The 17,128-nt window shown below is 44.0% G+C and overlaps 1 protein-coding gene across 5 annotated transcripts in view; it reads left to right on the top strand.

Annotated features, from left to right (window-relative positions):
* Nucleotides 1–567: 567 nt before the first annotated feature.
* PSEN2 (presenilin 2) overlaps nt 568–17,128 on the top strand; it is a 31,973-nt gene continuing 15,412 nt past the window's right edge. Inside the window, exons 1-9 of one of the 5 annotated variants that reach the window (XM_043511663.1) lie at nt 568–719; nt 1,911–1,977; nt 8,935–9,062; nt 9,781–9,942; nt 10,680–10,906; nt 12,134–12,275; nt 14,014–14,081; nt 15,481–15,701; nt 16,380–16,478. In XM_043511663.1, coding sequence (XP_043367598.1) covers nt 687–719; nt 1,911–1,977; nt 8,935–9,062; nt 9,781–9,942; nt 10,680–10,906; nt 12,134–12,275; nt 14,014–14,081; nt 15,481–15,701; nt 16,380–16,478 — 1,147 coding nt within the window. In that variant the 5' untranslated portion in view covers nt 568–686. Of the gene's footprint in view, nt 720–822; nt 833–1,826; nt 1,884–1,910; nt 1,978–8,934; nt 9,063–9,780; nt 9,943–10,679; nt 10,907–12,133; nt 12,276–14,013; nt 14,082–15,480; nt 15,702–16,379; nt 16,479–17,128 lie in introns of all 5 variants that reach the window. The other 4 variants (XM_043511661.1, XM_043511662.1, XM_038393851.2 and 1 more) reach the window with 4 other exon arrangements.

Here is a 17,128-nt window from a genome sequence, read left to right as displayed (position 1 = left end):
GTTCTCTGTGTGTGTGTATATAAATCTCTCCTCTGTTTTTTCCACCAAATGCATCCGATGAAGTGAGCTGTAGCTCACGAAAGCTTATGCTCAAATAAATTTGTTAGTCTCTAAGGTGCCACAAGTCCTCCTTTTCTTTTTGCGAATACAGACTAACACGGCTGCTACTCTGAAAATAGTATAGCAGATGCTCAGACTACTGACAACTCTGAAGCAAAAGCTTCAGACCACTCCAAAATCCTCTGAACTACAATTAGTCAAACCGCAAGAATTCCTTAGCTGGGCTAAACCACGAGGGACCCAACAGCCCGGGCTCTGGAGCTGCGCTAGACCAGGCAAGCCAACAGGCTCCTATACAGCTCCAGAGCGCGAGCACGCTCACGCGCTGTATGACCCAGCCGCCAGCTGGGAAACCAGGGAACTCCGCCCACGCCCGCACACCGCCTTCCCAGTGGCGGGGCCTCAGCACCCTTCCCCGCCATTGGAGGAGAGGCTTCGGGGTGGGAGGAAGCAGGCGGTGGGTGGCAGCCGACTCGGCTAATCAGAGGCCGCGTTAATGCTAAGTCCGTGTTCGGAAAGGGAACGCGGCGGAGCCAATAGGAGCGGAGCGGAGCTGGGTCGGGTTGTGCCGGGGCTGGGTAAACAGGCTCGCGGCGCTCGTAGTGGTGCGGAGCCGGGTGCTGCAGATGTGGCTGGCGGAGAGCGCGACGCCGGGCCGGGTAAGGCTACCCCGGGCTGCGGGAGCCTCTGCGGCTCGGGCCGCCCGAGCTCTCCTTGCTCCGGCTTCCTGGAATTGCTCGCCCCGAAGTCCGCTGGGGTGGGGCAGGGCCGGGTGGGGGTCTGGAGAGCGCGGGCGCTGCCTTGAGGAGCCCAGCCCTGGGGGGGGGGGCACCGTGTCTCTGCGCCCCCAATGGGCCCTTCCTCGGACCCCCCGCTGAAGGGGCGCGACGGGGACAAGGCAGGCGGGCCGGCCCTGGTGTTGCAGCTCGGGGCCTCTGTGGATAACGCCCCCTTACAGCCCGCCCCGCCGAGGAGGGCTTGCGGGTGACCCCTGCCCAGCGTGTCACGGCCCTGCACGTCCACCCCCTCGCTGACCGACCTGTGTCTCCTGCCTCGTAGCTGGGGCGGTTGCAGTTGCGTTATTTGGGCTCAGTTTTCCAGGCACTTGCCTGGTGACCGTCCCAGGCTGGGGTTGACTCCTTGTCCCTGCGTGCACACTGGCAACGTGAAACCGCTGCCTTGGTAGGGAGAATGTGGACTCCCATAACGCTTAACCATAGGTGCTGGAACTGGGGCTGTGGCGGTCCCCCCGGCTGGAAGTGGTGTCCATGATATACAGCGTTTGCAGTTTTGTTAAATGTCTCTCAGTACCCCCACTATCAAAATTGTTCCAGCACCCATGCGCTTAACCCCTGTGCATAGTTGCTGTTAAAAGCCGTATTGGAAGGCCCTTAACTCTGGTTTCTAATGATACCTTTGGTTAAGGCCAAAATAACTTTAACAGTCTCTTACCCTTTATACTGTTAGTTCAGATCTGAAACAACCAATGAATTAAACTAAGCCAGTCAGTTTCACACCGGTGTTAGTTTTATTTTCTGTTTCTGATGCCCTAGTCTTGTGTTATGGTGTTTGGCTTGAGAAGGCTGCAGGACAGCTACCCACAAATTGTTTTAGAGGATTTTTTTTTGAAAACACTGGAGCTAAATATTATTTTTTGCATAGCTTCGTTCTTCCAGAATGAACTGATGTTAACATTGTTCCTTTCTGAATATTCCCTTTTTCATGAACTACAGCTACAGCATACTATCATGTTCATTCATTTATAGGTCTGTGATTTAAATTGGAGTGAACCTGGGGAGTTAACAAGTTAATCTTCTTGCTTTGTAAGTATTTCTTTTCTTTTTTTTAAGCATTGTTCGTCTGAGGATCTTCAAGCACTCAATGAACATCTAGCTTCACATCTCCCCTGTAAGGAAAGTGAGTGTTTGTCCCTATTTTCTAAATGAGTGATGAATCTATTGAATGGCTGGCTGCTAGGTCCTAGGGTAAGACTGAAGCAGAGCAATGAATGAAACCCAGGTCCTGATTCTTAGTACTAAAACAACAAAGAGTCTGGTGGCACCTTAAAGACTAACAGATTTATTTGGGCATAAGCTTTCATGGGTAAAAAACCCATTTCTTCGGATGCATGGAGTGAAAATTACAGATGCAGGCATAAATCTGCTAACACATGAAGAGAAAGGAGTTACCTTACAAGTCACGAGCCAGTGTTGACAAGGCCAATTCAATCCGGGGGGTGTGGTTCACTCCCAGTAATTGATGAGGAGGTGTCAATACCAAGAGAGGGAAAATTGCTTTTGTAGTGAGCCAGCCACTCCCAATCCCTATTCAAGCCTAAATTAATGGTGTTAAATTTTGCAAATGAATTGTAGCTCTGAAGTTTCTCTTTGAAGTCAAAGGTGCAACCTGAATCTTTGTTGTTTTTTGTGGATACAGACTAACATGGCTACCCCTCTGATATTCTTAGTACTGTGACTTAACCATAGGTAACATGCCCATAGTTGTAGAGATGAGCCCAAGATACAGCCTTGTGGTTAAGATACAGGATTGTTATTCCTCCTTCAAATATTTATCACTATTACCACTTGGTATTTGTTTGGAATGAATGTTAGTGATCTCGAATGAATGACCTAGAAAAATTCTCTGGCACGTGGTTCTCAGAATGTTTCATAGTGTGAATCAGCACCCAATACGCTTACTAGCAGCCTGCCCATTTGCAGTCATGTAACATGATGTAGTGACAGTTTCGTGTGATAGGCTCTGTTACTGGCTGTTGTGACCAAGCTGTATAGGAATGTTGTATAAACTTTAGGCTTTGAAAATGTTGCTGTGGATCACACTGAGATAAGTGAGACTTCCTTGACATTAGAAATCCAGCAATCTTTGCAAAAAGAAAGCTAGGCCATAGCTATAGCTAAGAAGTTATTGCACATCTGAGAAGGGTTTAATTGAGAGCCTGAATTTGGGTATACCTTCCAGAAGGGGAAGGCCTGACGGTTTCCCATGATGACTAGTGACAGCTTTACCTGGCAACGTCCCCGTTCTCTGTAAGCGGTAATTGCAACAACTTTCAGGCAACTATTGTAGATATCCATATGCATCCTCTAGCAACCCTACTTGAGGGTGGACTTTTTTCACCTACATGATCCCTACTCTTGTGTTCTGCTCTCATATTGGAATTTCCAGACATGTAGGGAGAGTGGACTGCCACAGCTGACAGAGTTTACTCTGTGGATATGAGACAGGGATTTTACCCTTTCAAAAATGTACAGAGTGAGGAGGGAGATAATAGGAAGATGGGAAAAATCTACTCTAAGTTATGCATACATCATTCATCTTATCAATATTTGAATTCATATCCTATTTGTTGCAGCAAATGTCTGTCAGACTTTCTACCTGAAGGGAAGCATGTTTGGTCAAAGCAACAAGACTGAAATGTTTAGAGTCCTTGGAACCACAGAGCCAAATCCAGGGGTGGATGATGATGACACAATATTTTTTACACCTTGGGGCCCTAGAATTTATTGGAGTCCATTGTACCCCAGCAGGGATAGTCTTACTACATGGTTGGCTGCCTGAAGAGTTTACAGTCTAAATAGACAAGACTGAGGGTATGAGAAAAGAAGCATTGTTCTAGTTTTACAGATGGGGAGCAGAGGCCTACAGACATGAAGTGCCTTACCCAAAATCACCTTGGAAGTTCTGTGGCAGAGCTTTGAACTGATCCCAGAATTCCTGAGTGACAGTCTTGTGGTGAAAGCACTAGAGTAACATTCCTCCCCTAGAGCTGACTTCTTAATACCAAGGCAGATGAATTCTGTACTGTGTACAATTTAATGGGAAGGTTAGGGTGGGGCACCTTTGGCTGAGTCACTAAAATTAAGTGTGGTCTACTCTGCTTGGTGGTTTAAAAATGTTTACAGAATTTCCTAGCAGACACATTTACTTCATTCTAGGCCAAGATTTCACCTCTCGTCACTCTTTAGAAATATGCTGGTTGATAGCTGACTATGTTGCTGTTGGCATATGGTTGATCTAGCGCTGTAGGATTCTTGGGATGAAAAACACTCTGTTCACCTACAGTATTTATCACCTCTTCTCTTAGGGCTCAGAAACAACTATAACAGTGTAACTGAAACAGGGATGTCCTATGCCAGTCCACTGAGCCTGTAACAATAGTTCTGAGAGGTGTGAACTGCCCCAGGTGTTAACTCGGATGCCCAGTAGTGATGATTTAAACGTCAACATTAAGGCTATACCTACACGAGAGCTTACAGCTGTACCGATGCAGCTGTGCCACTGTAAGATCTCTTGTGAGGCTGCTCTATGCTGACGGGAGAGAGCTCTTCCATCAACATAATTAAACCACCATGGCGGTGGGAGAAGCTCTCAATTTACTATGATTTGATATCTCATTTTGATGCCATAAGTGGGTGGTGGTTGGGAGTCGGGGGACACATAGTAGTGTCTCCTAATCAAGAAGGAACCAACCTCAGGGAGCCCAGCAGACCACATGGATGTAATCGGGCCCTGCTGAAGAGGGTCCCAGGCATCAATCAGTTTCATGCTTTGAATATCTACACAATTTACTGTGAGCCTCCTGTCATTTTGATGACTTGCATAGGTGATGCTTATTTTTGTGGGTGGAGTTTGTAAGAGTAACATCACCTCTGTATTTGTTTCCCCAGTTATTTTCTAAAATCTAACTCCCCCTTCCTTCTCTCTCTCCCTCCCCTCCCCCCTGTTTGGAGTGTTTACCAACAGCTGTGACCCTTGCAATCTAAACTTTAAGGAAAACCCTGTTTCTGTTGCTTCAGAGTGGCTTCCCTCACTCCCCCCATCTAAACATAGCTAGAAAAAAAAAATAGACTTCCTCACCTAATTAACACCAAAGGGAACTGTTTAAGTAGATCTCAACTTTCAAATCAATTAGTAAATCTCCTGCCAGTGTAGACAAGCGATTCTGTCCCCTGTACATACTGATATTCTATTTAATTTTCCAATGGACTTACTCTTGTGCAATACAAGGGGGCTTTAGCATGTGGTTCTGTGGAATAAGCCTAAAGGAAAACTCTACCTGTTGCAGTGGGATGATGTCACAGTGGGTCACATCCTCAGCTCTGTTAAAGTCAGTGGAGCGATACCCAGCTTGACCCACCCTGTGAAATAGATAGGAGAGTTAGAGCCAGGACTACTGGGTTCCATCCCCATCTCTGCTGCTTACTAATAGCAATTACTTAGTACCATAGGTTTCAGAGTAGCAGCCGTGTTAGTCTGTATTCGCAAAAAGAAAAGGAGTACTTGTGGCACCTTAGAGACTAACAAATTTATTAGAGCATAAGCTTTCGTGAGCTGTTGGTCTCTAAGGTGCCACAAGTACTCCTTTTCTTTTAGTACCATAGGGTCATCATTCCATTTCACTTTTGTTCTACGGGTCTGCAGGATCAGCCTCTTGACTCTGTTTGTTCTTTTTTTAATATAAACTGAGAGAATTGTAACAACCCCTGGCTCCTCAGAGGAGAAGTAGAAAAAGATGTGTGATTTTTGTAACTATTAGTATCATATTTAAAAACGGGTGTTGGTCTTCCTTATTCACGTTATTCAGAGGCTCATACTCGAGGAGTTTGAAAATATGAAAATGCAGACTTAACCTGCATTTTTTTTTTTTTAAAGCTGCTATCACTAGTGCCATAAAGGAAATGTGTTTGTCTCAACCTTTCCGGCTTTCTTTCCTAACTTCCTTTTCTGAAGTGTCTTTCCTTCTTCCAGCCTGAGCCTAGGAAAACTCATTGTCTATACACAACTTCCATTTGGTAAAATGGACAAATATATCTGACTCTGTGGAAGAAATTTTCTTTGCTTTCTGTTGAGTGGAACTCCCTCGCTGTCCTTGGGAGCCAGGAACCCCCTCTTGGTTCATATATATCTCCTTGCAGTCTATTGCTTCCATGAGGCCGGTCAACACTAATCCACCAGCCAAGTGGTGCAGAAACAAACTCTAATAATTTGACATCCTTTTCCTGGTCAGCTGGTGCTTTGTGTCTCCATTGTATTTCTGTTTGAAATGTGAGCTCCTTGAGCCAGAGGCCCGATCTTCCTCTGCTTTGCACAGATTTAAGCACACTGACAATGCTCAACAAATACATGAGAGAGATCAGATTGGATTCTAAAGTCTCCCTACTCCAAGGGAGCGCTCACTTAAACATATGAGATGTTTTGTAACAGACTCTGCTTGAGCTGCTAGACCTGAAATTTGACAGTCCAGAGCACAGCTTTTTAGAATCTGTTTAAAAAAAAAAAAAAAAAAAAAAAATAGCTGTGTTAGAAAAGCTGACTACCACAGTCTGTGGAAAGGGAGTGTGAATGTCCTTATTTAATCCCAATTTTGGGACTATTTACCAACCCCAAGGGGTAAATTCACATAAGGAATATGATGCAGAAAGGAAACTGCTTTGCATGGAGTCGATCATCTCTGAGATTGGTGACTAATTGAAGGATCAGTTGCTAGTAGGGATCTAGACTAGGCCTTGTAATACTATATTGTGATATCGGAGACTTTACACCAACACACCGTCAACACAAAACTCAATGAACAAGGGAAGGGGGGATTGGTAGAACTATATGGCTTGGTCTGACCTTATTAGCATGATTGGGATAGAATTACTCTGTCACATCTCTGCATTTCTCTGTGGTTTCTTTTATTGCCCTTTCAAAGAGATGCTGTCAAGCTTTTTTAAAACCTGATTTAAAATACAAAATGCCCTTCTGTATTGTATTACTATCCTTAAGATTACTGAAACTGCCAACCCCTAAGGTTAGTGAATGTGGAATACGTTTTGAGAATGTAACTGTTGTGTCTATTTGTTTAACTTCTGCACTTAGCCTGTTTTAACTAGCGAAGTTGTGCCATTTGGTGTCCCTTCCTGGGTCCTGTGGAGTAGCACCGCACTGTATTGTTCAGGTTGCAGAAACTGCGGAGGGATGCTTCTACCCAACTAACTGGGTTTCACTTGTGTGTGTGGGACATTCCTGACAATACTTGAGCTATGTAAAACCTAAATTTGGATCCAAACTGCTTGAGACTGGCCTCTTACTCTTCCCTTGGTTCTCTGGCATATACAGAAGCTGTGTGGAGCCATCTCAGCTACAGTGGTCAGAGGGTTAAATATTTATTATGATCGGGGGCATGTGTGACCTCACCTATTCTCACTTTACTGATTCAGAAGTATGTAGTGCCTGGATGATTGTTTTCACAACCATGAGCCTGACTTCACCTTTAAAGACTCAACTTCATGTATTCATAACTTGCCTAGTTTCTAGAAGCTTGGGCCTAAATTTTCAAGAAATGAGTGCATATGCACTCTCTCACAATTGTCTGATAAGCACCCATCAGCAGGTGACTTGCACTTGCAAGATGGACAGGCACAAAAGTGAAAGCATTCTCTTGAACTTGGGTCATTAGGTTTTATTCTACTGAGGTGAGAACGCAGCACTATTATGAAGCAGACAGCCAAAGACTGAGTGCTTCTACCATCTCTTCCACCTCTGAACTGTATTGCTTTTATTGATGATGCAGGAATTACACTGATACTTCAGGCTTTGAAGGGAAGGTAGGGAAGACTCTTCTGGAAAGAGTACATCACTTGGGAGATGGATTTTCTTTCTGAAACTTGCTCTTTGTGGGGGAATGGATAAAGTGAGTGAAGATCAGGAGTTGTGGGGGAAAGGGAATTGCTTAATTCCTCCTAAAGCTAAACGCAGTGAAAAGAAAGTAGAATCTCCCAGGTATCTTTCAGGCGACCAAGTCTGAAACTCTAGGCTATTCTCTCTCCCAGGAGATCCCACTGTTTAGACCATGAGTGTGAGAGTCAGGACTTGTCACAGACTAAATCAAGAGTCAGAACTGTGGCCAAGTCACTGAGCTTCTCTGTACTTTCACTTCAAGTTTAAAAGGGAGACAATATCTACCTCTTGGTCCATGTTGGGCTCCTTTGTCATGATCCTTGGATTAAATGCTCTATAGATGTCATGGGGAATCACATGCTTATAGCTTTTAAATGAATCAGTACAAACTGTCCAATGTCTGAAAGGTTTGGTTTTGCCCTCACTGAGAGTAGCCTGAAAAATGAATTTTGTCACTTCTTCTGGTTAACGGCCTCTCTAAGCTGAACTGTGAAATGCTAAAATGAATTCTCCTGGATTGAGCTGTCCTGAACCTGATGGAGTGCAAAAGCCTCTTTGATAGGGATGGGAGGGGCGAAGTAGGTGCATTCTTAGGGTTGACGGAAATCATGGTATCCTTTGGCTAATGCAGGCATGCAAGGGCAGTGCATGGAGTCTCTTCAGTGGATAAAATAAAGTTGTTCCTCTTGACTCTTCTCCATGTCACTTGTTGTTTCTGAGTAGCCACGTATAGAATCCAGCCTAAACAATGAGATCTGTGCTATTAAACTCCAAGATGTTTCCCTTCCAAGTTTCTTGCTCTTTCTCTATGAAACAATATAGCTGGAACAATGCTGGCTAACTTACAGTGAGAGAGAGCTCCTCTTTCAAGAAACTAGTTTTCTTACCATGCTTGGTGTAGGAGGGGAATCATTTCCTAGAAAATTCATAAGGCTGCTAGATACAGTAAAAGCTTTATCTGGCAAGTTGCGGAAGTGCCTGTAAGTTTAAAAAAAAAAAAAAAAAAAAAAAAAGAGAAAATATATTCCAGTTAACTGAGAGAGAGAGGGTGCAGGGTTGGGGCATGGGAGGGGTGTGGGCTCTGGAAGGGAGTTTGAGTGTGGGAGGGGGAGGGTTTTGGAATGTTGGATCCGGGTGGCACTCACCTCTGGCAGCTCCCTGGAAGTGGCAACCCGTCCCTGCTGCTCCTAGGTGTGGCCAATGGGAGCTGTGGAGGCGGTGCATGTGAGTGGAGGCAGTCCACGGAGCTACCTTCTGCACCTCTACCTGGGAGACAGCAGGGAGCAGGTCACTGCTTCCAGGGAGCCACACAGAGCCAGGTAGGGAACTTGCTGGCCCTCCGCCAACTGGACTATAAAGCCAACTTTCTATGAAGATTAGAAATGCTGGTCTATAGAGCTTTCCTGTTGGTATAGAACCAGATAACACAGTTTTTACTGTACTTACGTTTCAACAGATTGGCTTAACTATAGCCCAGGCTCTTAGTGACCAAAAATTTACCACCGTCTGGTTGCTGCTCATTGATCTATCCTGTGGGCATTGGACGCAATCTCCTTTTGAGCAGACAAATGACGGCTCACGACTGGCACTTGTCAGCGGTGAAGCTTTGGTTAGGCCATGGCAATTGAACTGCTTTCTAAACTTTAGAGGTCCTTCTTCTGTCTCAAAGTCAAGGCACCATGGCAAGGAGGAGAGAAGAGTTGCAACAGCCATGCATGCTGTGACTAAAAAGAGGACTTGACTCTCGCTCAGCTGCTAATCCAGCACTGAATTTCACTTCCCCATCCAACTGCTTAAAAGACGAAACAGGAAAAAAAAAAACAACCCCAAACCACTATCTAATTTCGTCTAAAGCATGATGCATTTTTCAATGTGCAAGTTTATCATGTTGTACTAAGATATGTAGTCACAACCCCTGCAAGAACATCCCCATTACAATTGCACTTCTTGCCTGTATTTCCAACTCTGTATCTGTGGCTTTTAGTTTGTATCATGACTTTAATGTTTTCTCTCTCTTCTCTTGTTGTTTGCTTCTAGGCACTATATGAGAGACTGATGATCACATTCATGAACAGTTCAGACAGCGAAGAGGAAGCCTGCAATGAGAGAACATCACTGATATCAGCAGAGAGCCCTCCTGCAGTCTCCTACCAGGATGGGCTGCAAGCACCAGAAGCAGCAGAGACGCAGATGTACAGGGTAGGTCTGCACTGTGTCTAGAAAGAGAGAAAATGTGGTATGATGCCATTGCTGCTCTTCTGAATAGATCACTTAGTGCCTTCCAGTGTATCCTAGAGTCAGTGAGGCCTTGTTTCAGAGGTACTGCAGTGTGTGTATTTCTTAAATAACAGCAATAGTCACTTCTTTCCCTATCTTTTCATGCCCCTCCCCTCCCAGTTGCTAGAGCTATGAGTTTTAAGCATGATCTGATACCTGTGACTTTCCTGAGGGATGTTCTCTCTGGACCTTTAATTAAACAACAAGGAAGCTTAAACTAGCTGCCTGAGCTATTCTCCAGAGCTTCCTCAGTACTGGGCAAACAAAACAGATGTTAAATAGGATCTTATGCAAGTAATAGTGAAGCAACCATGTAATGCAAGGACCGGATTGCTGAGAGAACAGATTCAAATGGCTGGGCATCAGACTCTTCAGCTGGAATTTCCTTCAAATTGTGTGCACTACCCCCTCCCCATTTTAAATGTCTGCAGATATTTATGCTTTAGACTTTATTTAAAAAAAAAAATCCAGTTCATAGCATGTCTGATGCAGGTGATGTTTGCATCGCTAGTCATAGGGCTTACATGCTCACTTCCATGTAGTGAGAGCTTTCTGCTATTTTATAGGGTGTTACTGTGTGTCACCAGGAAATCTAATGAATGAATGCTATGCATGGAAAATAAAAAGCATCTTATGCATATTCTAACCTCTCTTTACAGAAGAGGCATACTGGTGGCAGTTGTAGCCCTAGTGATGCTGACAGCGGTAATTCTGACTCAGGACTTCCAGTAAGAGACATTGCTGTGGACAATAAGGAGGAGGAACTGACCCTGAAATATGGAGCAAAGCATGTGATCATGCTCTTTGTGCCGGTCACGCTGTGTATGATTGTTGTCGTTGCCACCATAAAGTCAGTGCGCTTCTACACTGAGAAAAATGGGCAGTTGTAAGTAGGTTCCTAGAAGTAGCATGTGGTGCGTGGCTGTGATCTCTTGCATTACAAACACATTCTGTGTCCATATATGTAGAGATGCGTGCACCCAGAGGCCTTCCACAGTGGGATGAGAGAACCTTTACCCACTCAGTTAAAAACCTAACTCTGTAAACAGGCAAAGACTCAATTCTTTTGAATTGGGCTAAATATACTCAGTTCAGCTGACGGGAATGGACCCTTATGTATCCATTATAAACCAATGTGGGGGGAAAAGGGCACTGGAAGTTCAGATAGTCATCTGGATAGGACTTAAACTGATTTAACTCTGGCTACCTCAGAAATTGTGGTGAGGCTGCTTCCCACTACATTGTAAGAACTCAGGTTGGATTCCGTCCATCTCCCCCCTCTCCCCATTTTTTGTTGTTTTGTTTTAGGCGCCAGCTGGCAGCAAATGGGACATAGCACACTCGGGTGGACGGAAAAGTGTGTCTGTCTGCTGAATGATCTCTGTGGCTTTTAAAGACTTGCGTTAATAGGCACAGAGTACCATCCAGCCCTCTTGACCAGGGCCATGACTGAGGGCTGTAACGGGACTGGAGGATATTTCATAAGGGAATTAAAAGGGGACTGACACTTCCCTTGAATAGAGCTGAAGGAAATAATGTTAGGATGTATGAAAAACAAGAGAGTAATACTCTAGAAATCAATGGTGCAATCTTAACTTTTATCACACAAAATGTACAGCAGAAACAGAAGGGTCCAGAGACAAGCAATAAAAATGACTAGTGTCCTGGAAAGACCTCCATATGCTGAAAGAATGAAAAGTCTTTTAAATAAAGATGCTGAAGTTAATGGTCTCTTCCCTTATAAAAAGAAAAGGAGTACTTGTGGCACCTTAGAGACTAACAAATTTATTTGAGCATAAGCTTTCATGAGCATGAAGTGAGCTGTAGCTCACGAAAGCTTATGCTCAAATTTGTTAGTCTCTAAGGTGCCACAAGTACTCCTTTTCTTTTTGCAAATACAGACTAACACAGCAGCTTCTCTGAAATCTTCCCTTATCGTGATTCATAGGTTTCTCTGCTGTGGGTGCTCTCTAAGTACACTCTGGGGATTAGGGCTGGGATTCCAGTGATCATGGGAGTCACACACAGACATTGGAGGACACAGTTTATCTTGGTGGTGGTGTAATAGCATAGTATGTACCTGTCTACTACGCTGCGTCTCTATGCTCTGCAGGATCTACACCCCTTTTAGTGAAGATACACCTTCCGTGGGCCAGCGTCTCCTGAACTCCGTGCTGAATACCATCATAATGATCAGTGTTATCATTGTGATGACAGTGTTCCTAGTTGTGCTGTATAAATATCGTTGTTACAAGGTAAGGTATTTATGCTGGACAAAATATAAGTCGTATAGTAATCCAGTGAAAGCATCCCAAACTAGTTTTGGGACAACTTGTGTGTTGGTGAGAGACATATAGGCACTGCATTAGTTCTTTTCCTAGATTTTACACACAATAGGAATCTCCTTTCAGAGTAGCCATTACCAGCAATTATGGACTTTATTATCCTCTCTCTTCACGGCCAGTGGGCATTCACAGATAACTGACCTGATGGTGGCTTTATTTTTTTTGACTGTTGGGAGCTCAGAGCTAGATAGTTGTGAGGTGGTTTTTTTTTTTGGGGGGGGGGAGGGGGTTTGTAGAGAGTAAAACCAAAACTACACAGGCCCCATCTCCTCCACTCTTGTGTAACACCCTGTGTGACTGTGCAACAGTTGTTTGAGTTTTAGTCAAAGTTCTGCACTGAACAGAGACTGCATTTTTTCTGTCTCCATTTCTTGCAGTTGGTTTTGAGGTATGGTCAGTCTCTGGAATTTTGTAAGTACTTGAGAAAGTACACTTCCCATGTAACAGAGCTGTAAAAGTGCTCTGTCTAGGCTCCAGGATAACCTGGAGCTCAACTTGTGGATTTTTCTACCCCCACCCCAGCTATCCTCTCCTATAAATTAAAGGTCTGTGATATTTTTTTTGTACTATAGTCTCCATTTTGGCTTGAATTCTGTAGCTTTGAGTGAAGAGGTTTCAGAGTTTAAACTCTGTCCTAACTGATATTAGCAAATGAAGATGTCTTGATATAGCTACACTGTCCCATCAGTTTCCTCCTTTTCAAGCATGTGAGACCAGTTTTCTGAGGAAGTAGATAGTTCCTGGCTGTGAGGATTGGTTGGAGTTGTCTATGGTGGGTGGGGTGGGAGGAGGAAGAGGAGAGTTGTTTGAGGAAAAAGCAAATTCAGTTCTTGTCATGTTGTGTAAAGTGGCAGCAGGTTGCCCAGGAAGAGATGTGAGATTTCATTTATGGGGTAAGTGGGGGGCTAGAAATTGTGTGTGAGAGAGAGTGTGAAACTTGAACATACTAGTAGCTGAATGTCTTCCCAGAGAATAGAGAGGGAGAAATTGATCAAAGACAGAACCCTGTGGGGACACCAGCAGGCTATGGGGGAGGAGGGGAACTTACTAAGAGGTCAGGTGTGGAGGCAGAAGGACAATCTGAGCACAGTTGTGAAAGCCCAAGGAGGAAGTGATCTTCTGCTTTCACAGCTGATAAGTTTATCAGGATAACTGCTGATAATAGGAACCCTCCTCTGGCTTTGAGGAGCCAGTCTTTGGTGATATGAACCAGAGAACCTACCTACTGTATTTTCCACTCCATGCATCTGATGAAGTGGGTTCTAGCCCATGAAAGCTTATGCCCAAATAAATGTGTTTAGTCTCTAAGGTACCACAAGGACTCCTCATTCTTTTTGTTGAACCAGGGAAGTTTAAGTGTTTGTGGAGAGGTTGGAGGTCAGACTGCAGTGCATCGAAGAGGAAGTCAAAGCAGCAGGGTGCAGACTCAAAGAGCTTGGAAAGAAAGATAAGAATAGAGAGAGGGTGAGGTAACTGGATAGCCCTCTCCCTTCTCTATGGAGTGTACGGTGTATTGAAGGAAAAAGGAAGACTGTCAAAGGCTGGCAACCTGTGGATGTCCCTGACAACACTGGTGCACGCAACAGTACACCATGAGGAAAAAGCTATCCAGCCATGTCAGCTACTCTCTTATCTTTCCATTGAACAGTTTATCCATGGTTGGCTGATTCTTTCATCACTGATGCTGCTGTTCCTTTTCACCTACATCTATCTAGGGTAAGTGCAAACATTCTGCTTGTACTGTAGTAATTGAAGAATTTATTAAACTCTTGTGTTTGCAGTAGACAGCAAAACTTTACTAATTTGTACCAAGAAAAACTGAAGAGTACTTGTAGTGAGGCTGCCTGTTGCTCAGACTTCATTGTCTTTACAAAACGTGCTACGGTCCATCAGCTAGCATGCTGACAAAATATTGTCAAGGAAACTAAGCCTCAGTGGACAGTAAAAACTATGACAGATTTCAGAGTAGCAGCTGTGTTAGTCTGTATCTGCAAAAAGAAAAGGAGTACTTGTGGCACCTTAGAGACTAACAAATTTGCTCAAATAAATTTGTTAGTTTCTAAGGTGCCACAGGTACTCCTTTTCTTTTTTTTTTAGTAAAAACTATGTTTGCCTTATCTTTGCTTTTTAAAAATGATTTATTTGCTAATTTGCAACAGGTCTCCCAGTCATTAGTGTGAAGTGCTGAGGTTCTGACGTACCCTCCCCTTGAAGGCTCCCTGTTTGTAGAGTGCTGTCACTGAAGTTTGCCACTTGAATAGTGAGCTCTCAAAATGGGCTGTTGGTGCAGTAGTGGTACCTGAGAGCTGGGCCTGAGAGTGTGTGGTGTGTTTTGTTTTTGTTTCCCCCTGATGTGGGACGGGGGAGGGGGGGAATACTCTGACTTGACAGTGTGCCTTATTTTACTCTCTAACCACATCTCTGCAAATTTTTCTTTTCCCTTAATTTCAGTGCTGGGTCACACCTCGCGTCTAGCTTGCTAATGATATATTTATTGTCTTGAAAATTGTACCTTGCACAGGGCATTTCTCGTTTGCCATCTCTACTAAATGCTGTCCGCACTGCTGCATTCTTATTTTCAGCTATGTCTGGAAATTTTGCTCACCTGAGTGAGCAATCCAATCTTCGGTGTGTCTCGCTATTCACCCCAAAGTGTAAGGCAATGCAGTACTTGTGTGCTATCTAGTGTCCACCCTACTGCCATAAAACTATAGACAACTGGAAGCAGCCATTGACTGCAAGGCAAGTGGGCAATTAGTGATGGGAAGCAAAGATGGCACCTTCTGCTGTGAGTGAAAGCAAGGAGTTTGTGGAACTGTTGCTGCTTTCAGCTGGGCCGTGTGATTACCCGTCAGCCCACATTTGACAGCATGGCCTTCAGTTTCTGAGTGGCTAGCTATGGCACTGTAGAGGAGTCTGATGCTCGGAATGGGGAGGCTTATTTTACCAATCTCTCACAGCCCTTCTCTTGGGCAAGTGGAATTTTTTAATTCAGGACCTGACTTGCTTCATCTTAGTCAGGCCTGAGATATGCCTATTTGACTAGTGCCATGAAGGTGTCTTGCCTGTCAGCTGCATATTGCTTAGCTAAATCACCTTTGGTTTTGTTCTGCAGCGAAGTGCTGAAGACCTACAACGTGGCTATGGATTACCCCACCTTGTTCTTTGTCATCTGGAATTTTGGAGCTGTTGGGATGATTTGTATCCACTGGAAGGGTCCCTTGCACCTCCAGCAGGCCTATCTCATTATGATCAGTGCGCTGATGGCATTGGTTTTCATTAAATATCTACCCGAATGGTCAGCATGGGTCATTCTAGGAGCCATTTCCATTTATGGTAAGGGTTGGATGTGACTGTTTATAATGTCAGAACATGCAGAACCTATGCAGGAGGAATGACTGAATTTATGAAATCGCTTGGTGTGGACAGTGGGCTTTACCAGGAGTAACCTGGCAGTAATGCAAAACTCATTAGCTCGTTGTTGGGAAATCCTAGATTTTGGCATTAAGTAAAGTGTGGCTGAACCTGCGGAACTGTGGGAAACTTACCCCAGGTGACGTTCTAAATGATTTGGAGCTTTGAAGGGGGTAAGGTGGCTCACAGGAATGAAATGTACAAATGACATGAACTATATAAGACAAAATAAGGGTCTTGAACCAATGGATCTTGAAACATGAATAAAACTATGAGCTATCTGATCCTGTACACTATAGTCTCATTTTAAAGAAATGAAGGCCTGTTTGAGGCCACTTATAATGTTAGCACACTGAAAAATCTTATAACATTGAACTGGAAGATTGTATTTCAGCAAAGGGGATCTTCAAGCAGAAACTAAATATGAGATGTTGTTATGGTAATCTTACCAACTTTACATCATGACTGTTGTGCATGAAATATCTCTAGATGCCATTTTGAAGAGAGATGGGGGGTGGGGGCTGGAAATTGTCCATTAGATTTGAAATGTACCGAACATGTGGCTTGAGATTGGAGACTCCAGCCCTTTTCTCTTCACAGATCTGATCGCTGTGCTGTGTCCCAGAGGGCCATTGAGAATGCTGGTAGAAACTGCACAGGAGAGAAATGAACCTATATTTCCTGCATTAATATATTCTTGTGAGTAATCACTTCTAGATTTGAATGCTAGTGTTTTAACTGGATTTATATCCATTCCAAGCTTATAGCCCCACTGTACCAATGAGCAGCATTTTTCTTAACTCATTGCTCTCAAAACTAGCATTTATAAAGGTGTTGGCTAATTCAAGTTAACTAGTGGTCAATTAACTAACTACAATATGGCCACAAACCCTAGTCTAGACCTACCCTTAGAAAACCAGTTGTTTAAATGCTGATTTACCAGTTTTTATCACTTTAAATAACATTGGCATATGTGTTGTGTGGGTTATAGTCAACATCTTTCAAGATGGGAATCAGCCTATCGTGGCATTAAACACAAGCTATGTCAGAAGAACATTAAAGCTGCAAAGTCAAGCACTTCTATTTAGGAAATGTCAAAATAAAGGTTACATGTGTACATTGCATTATGTAGCACTTCCTATGTTCAAACCACACATCCCATTGACTTCAGTTGCAGTTGTGAGTGCTCAACACTTCTGCAAATCAGACTGTAGGGGTCTCAAGTTGAGCATGCAGAAAAGGAGGAATACACCATTTAGCTTTTCACAGGTGGTCACTTGGTTTTAAGTGACTTGCCCAGCATGCTGCAGGCACTCTGGCAAAGGCAGGGATAGAATCCAATTCTACAG

This window comes from Dermochelys coriacea, chromosome 3 (assembly GCF_009764565.3).
Source record: "Dermochelys coriacea isolate rDerCor1 chromosome 3, rDerCor1.pri.v4, whole genome shotgun sequence".
Taxonomy (NCBI): domain Eukaryota; kingdom Metazoa; phylum Chordata; order Testudines; family Dermochelyidae; genus Dermochelys; species Dermochelys coriacea.
The sequence above is the reverse complement of the archived record's forward strand: the minus strand, read 5'-3'. Positions and strand labels throughout refer to the sequence as shown.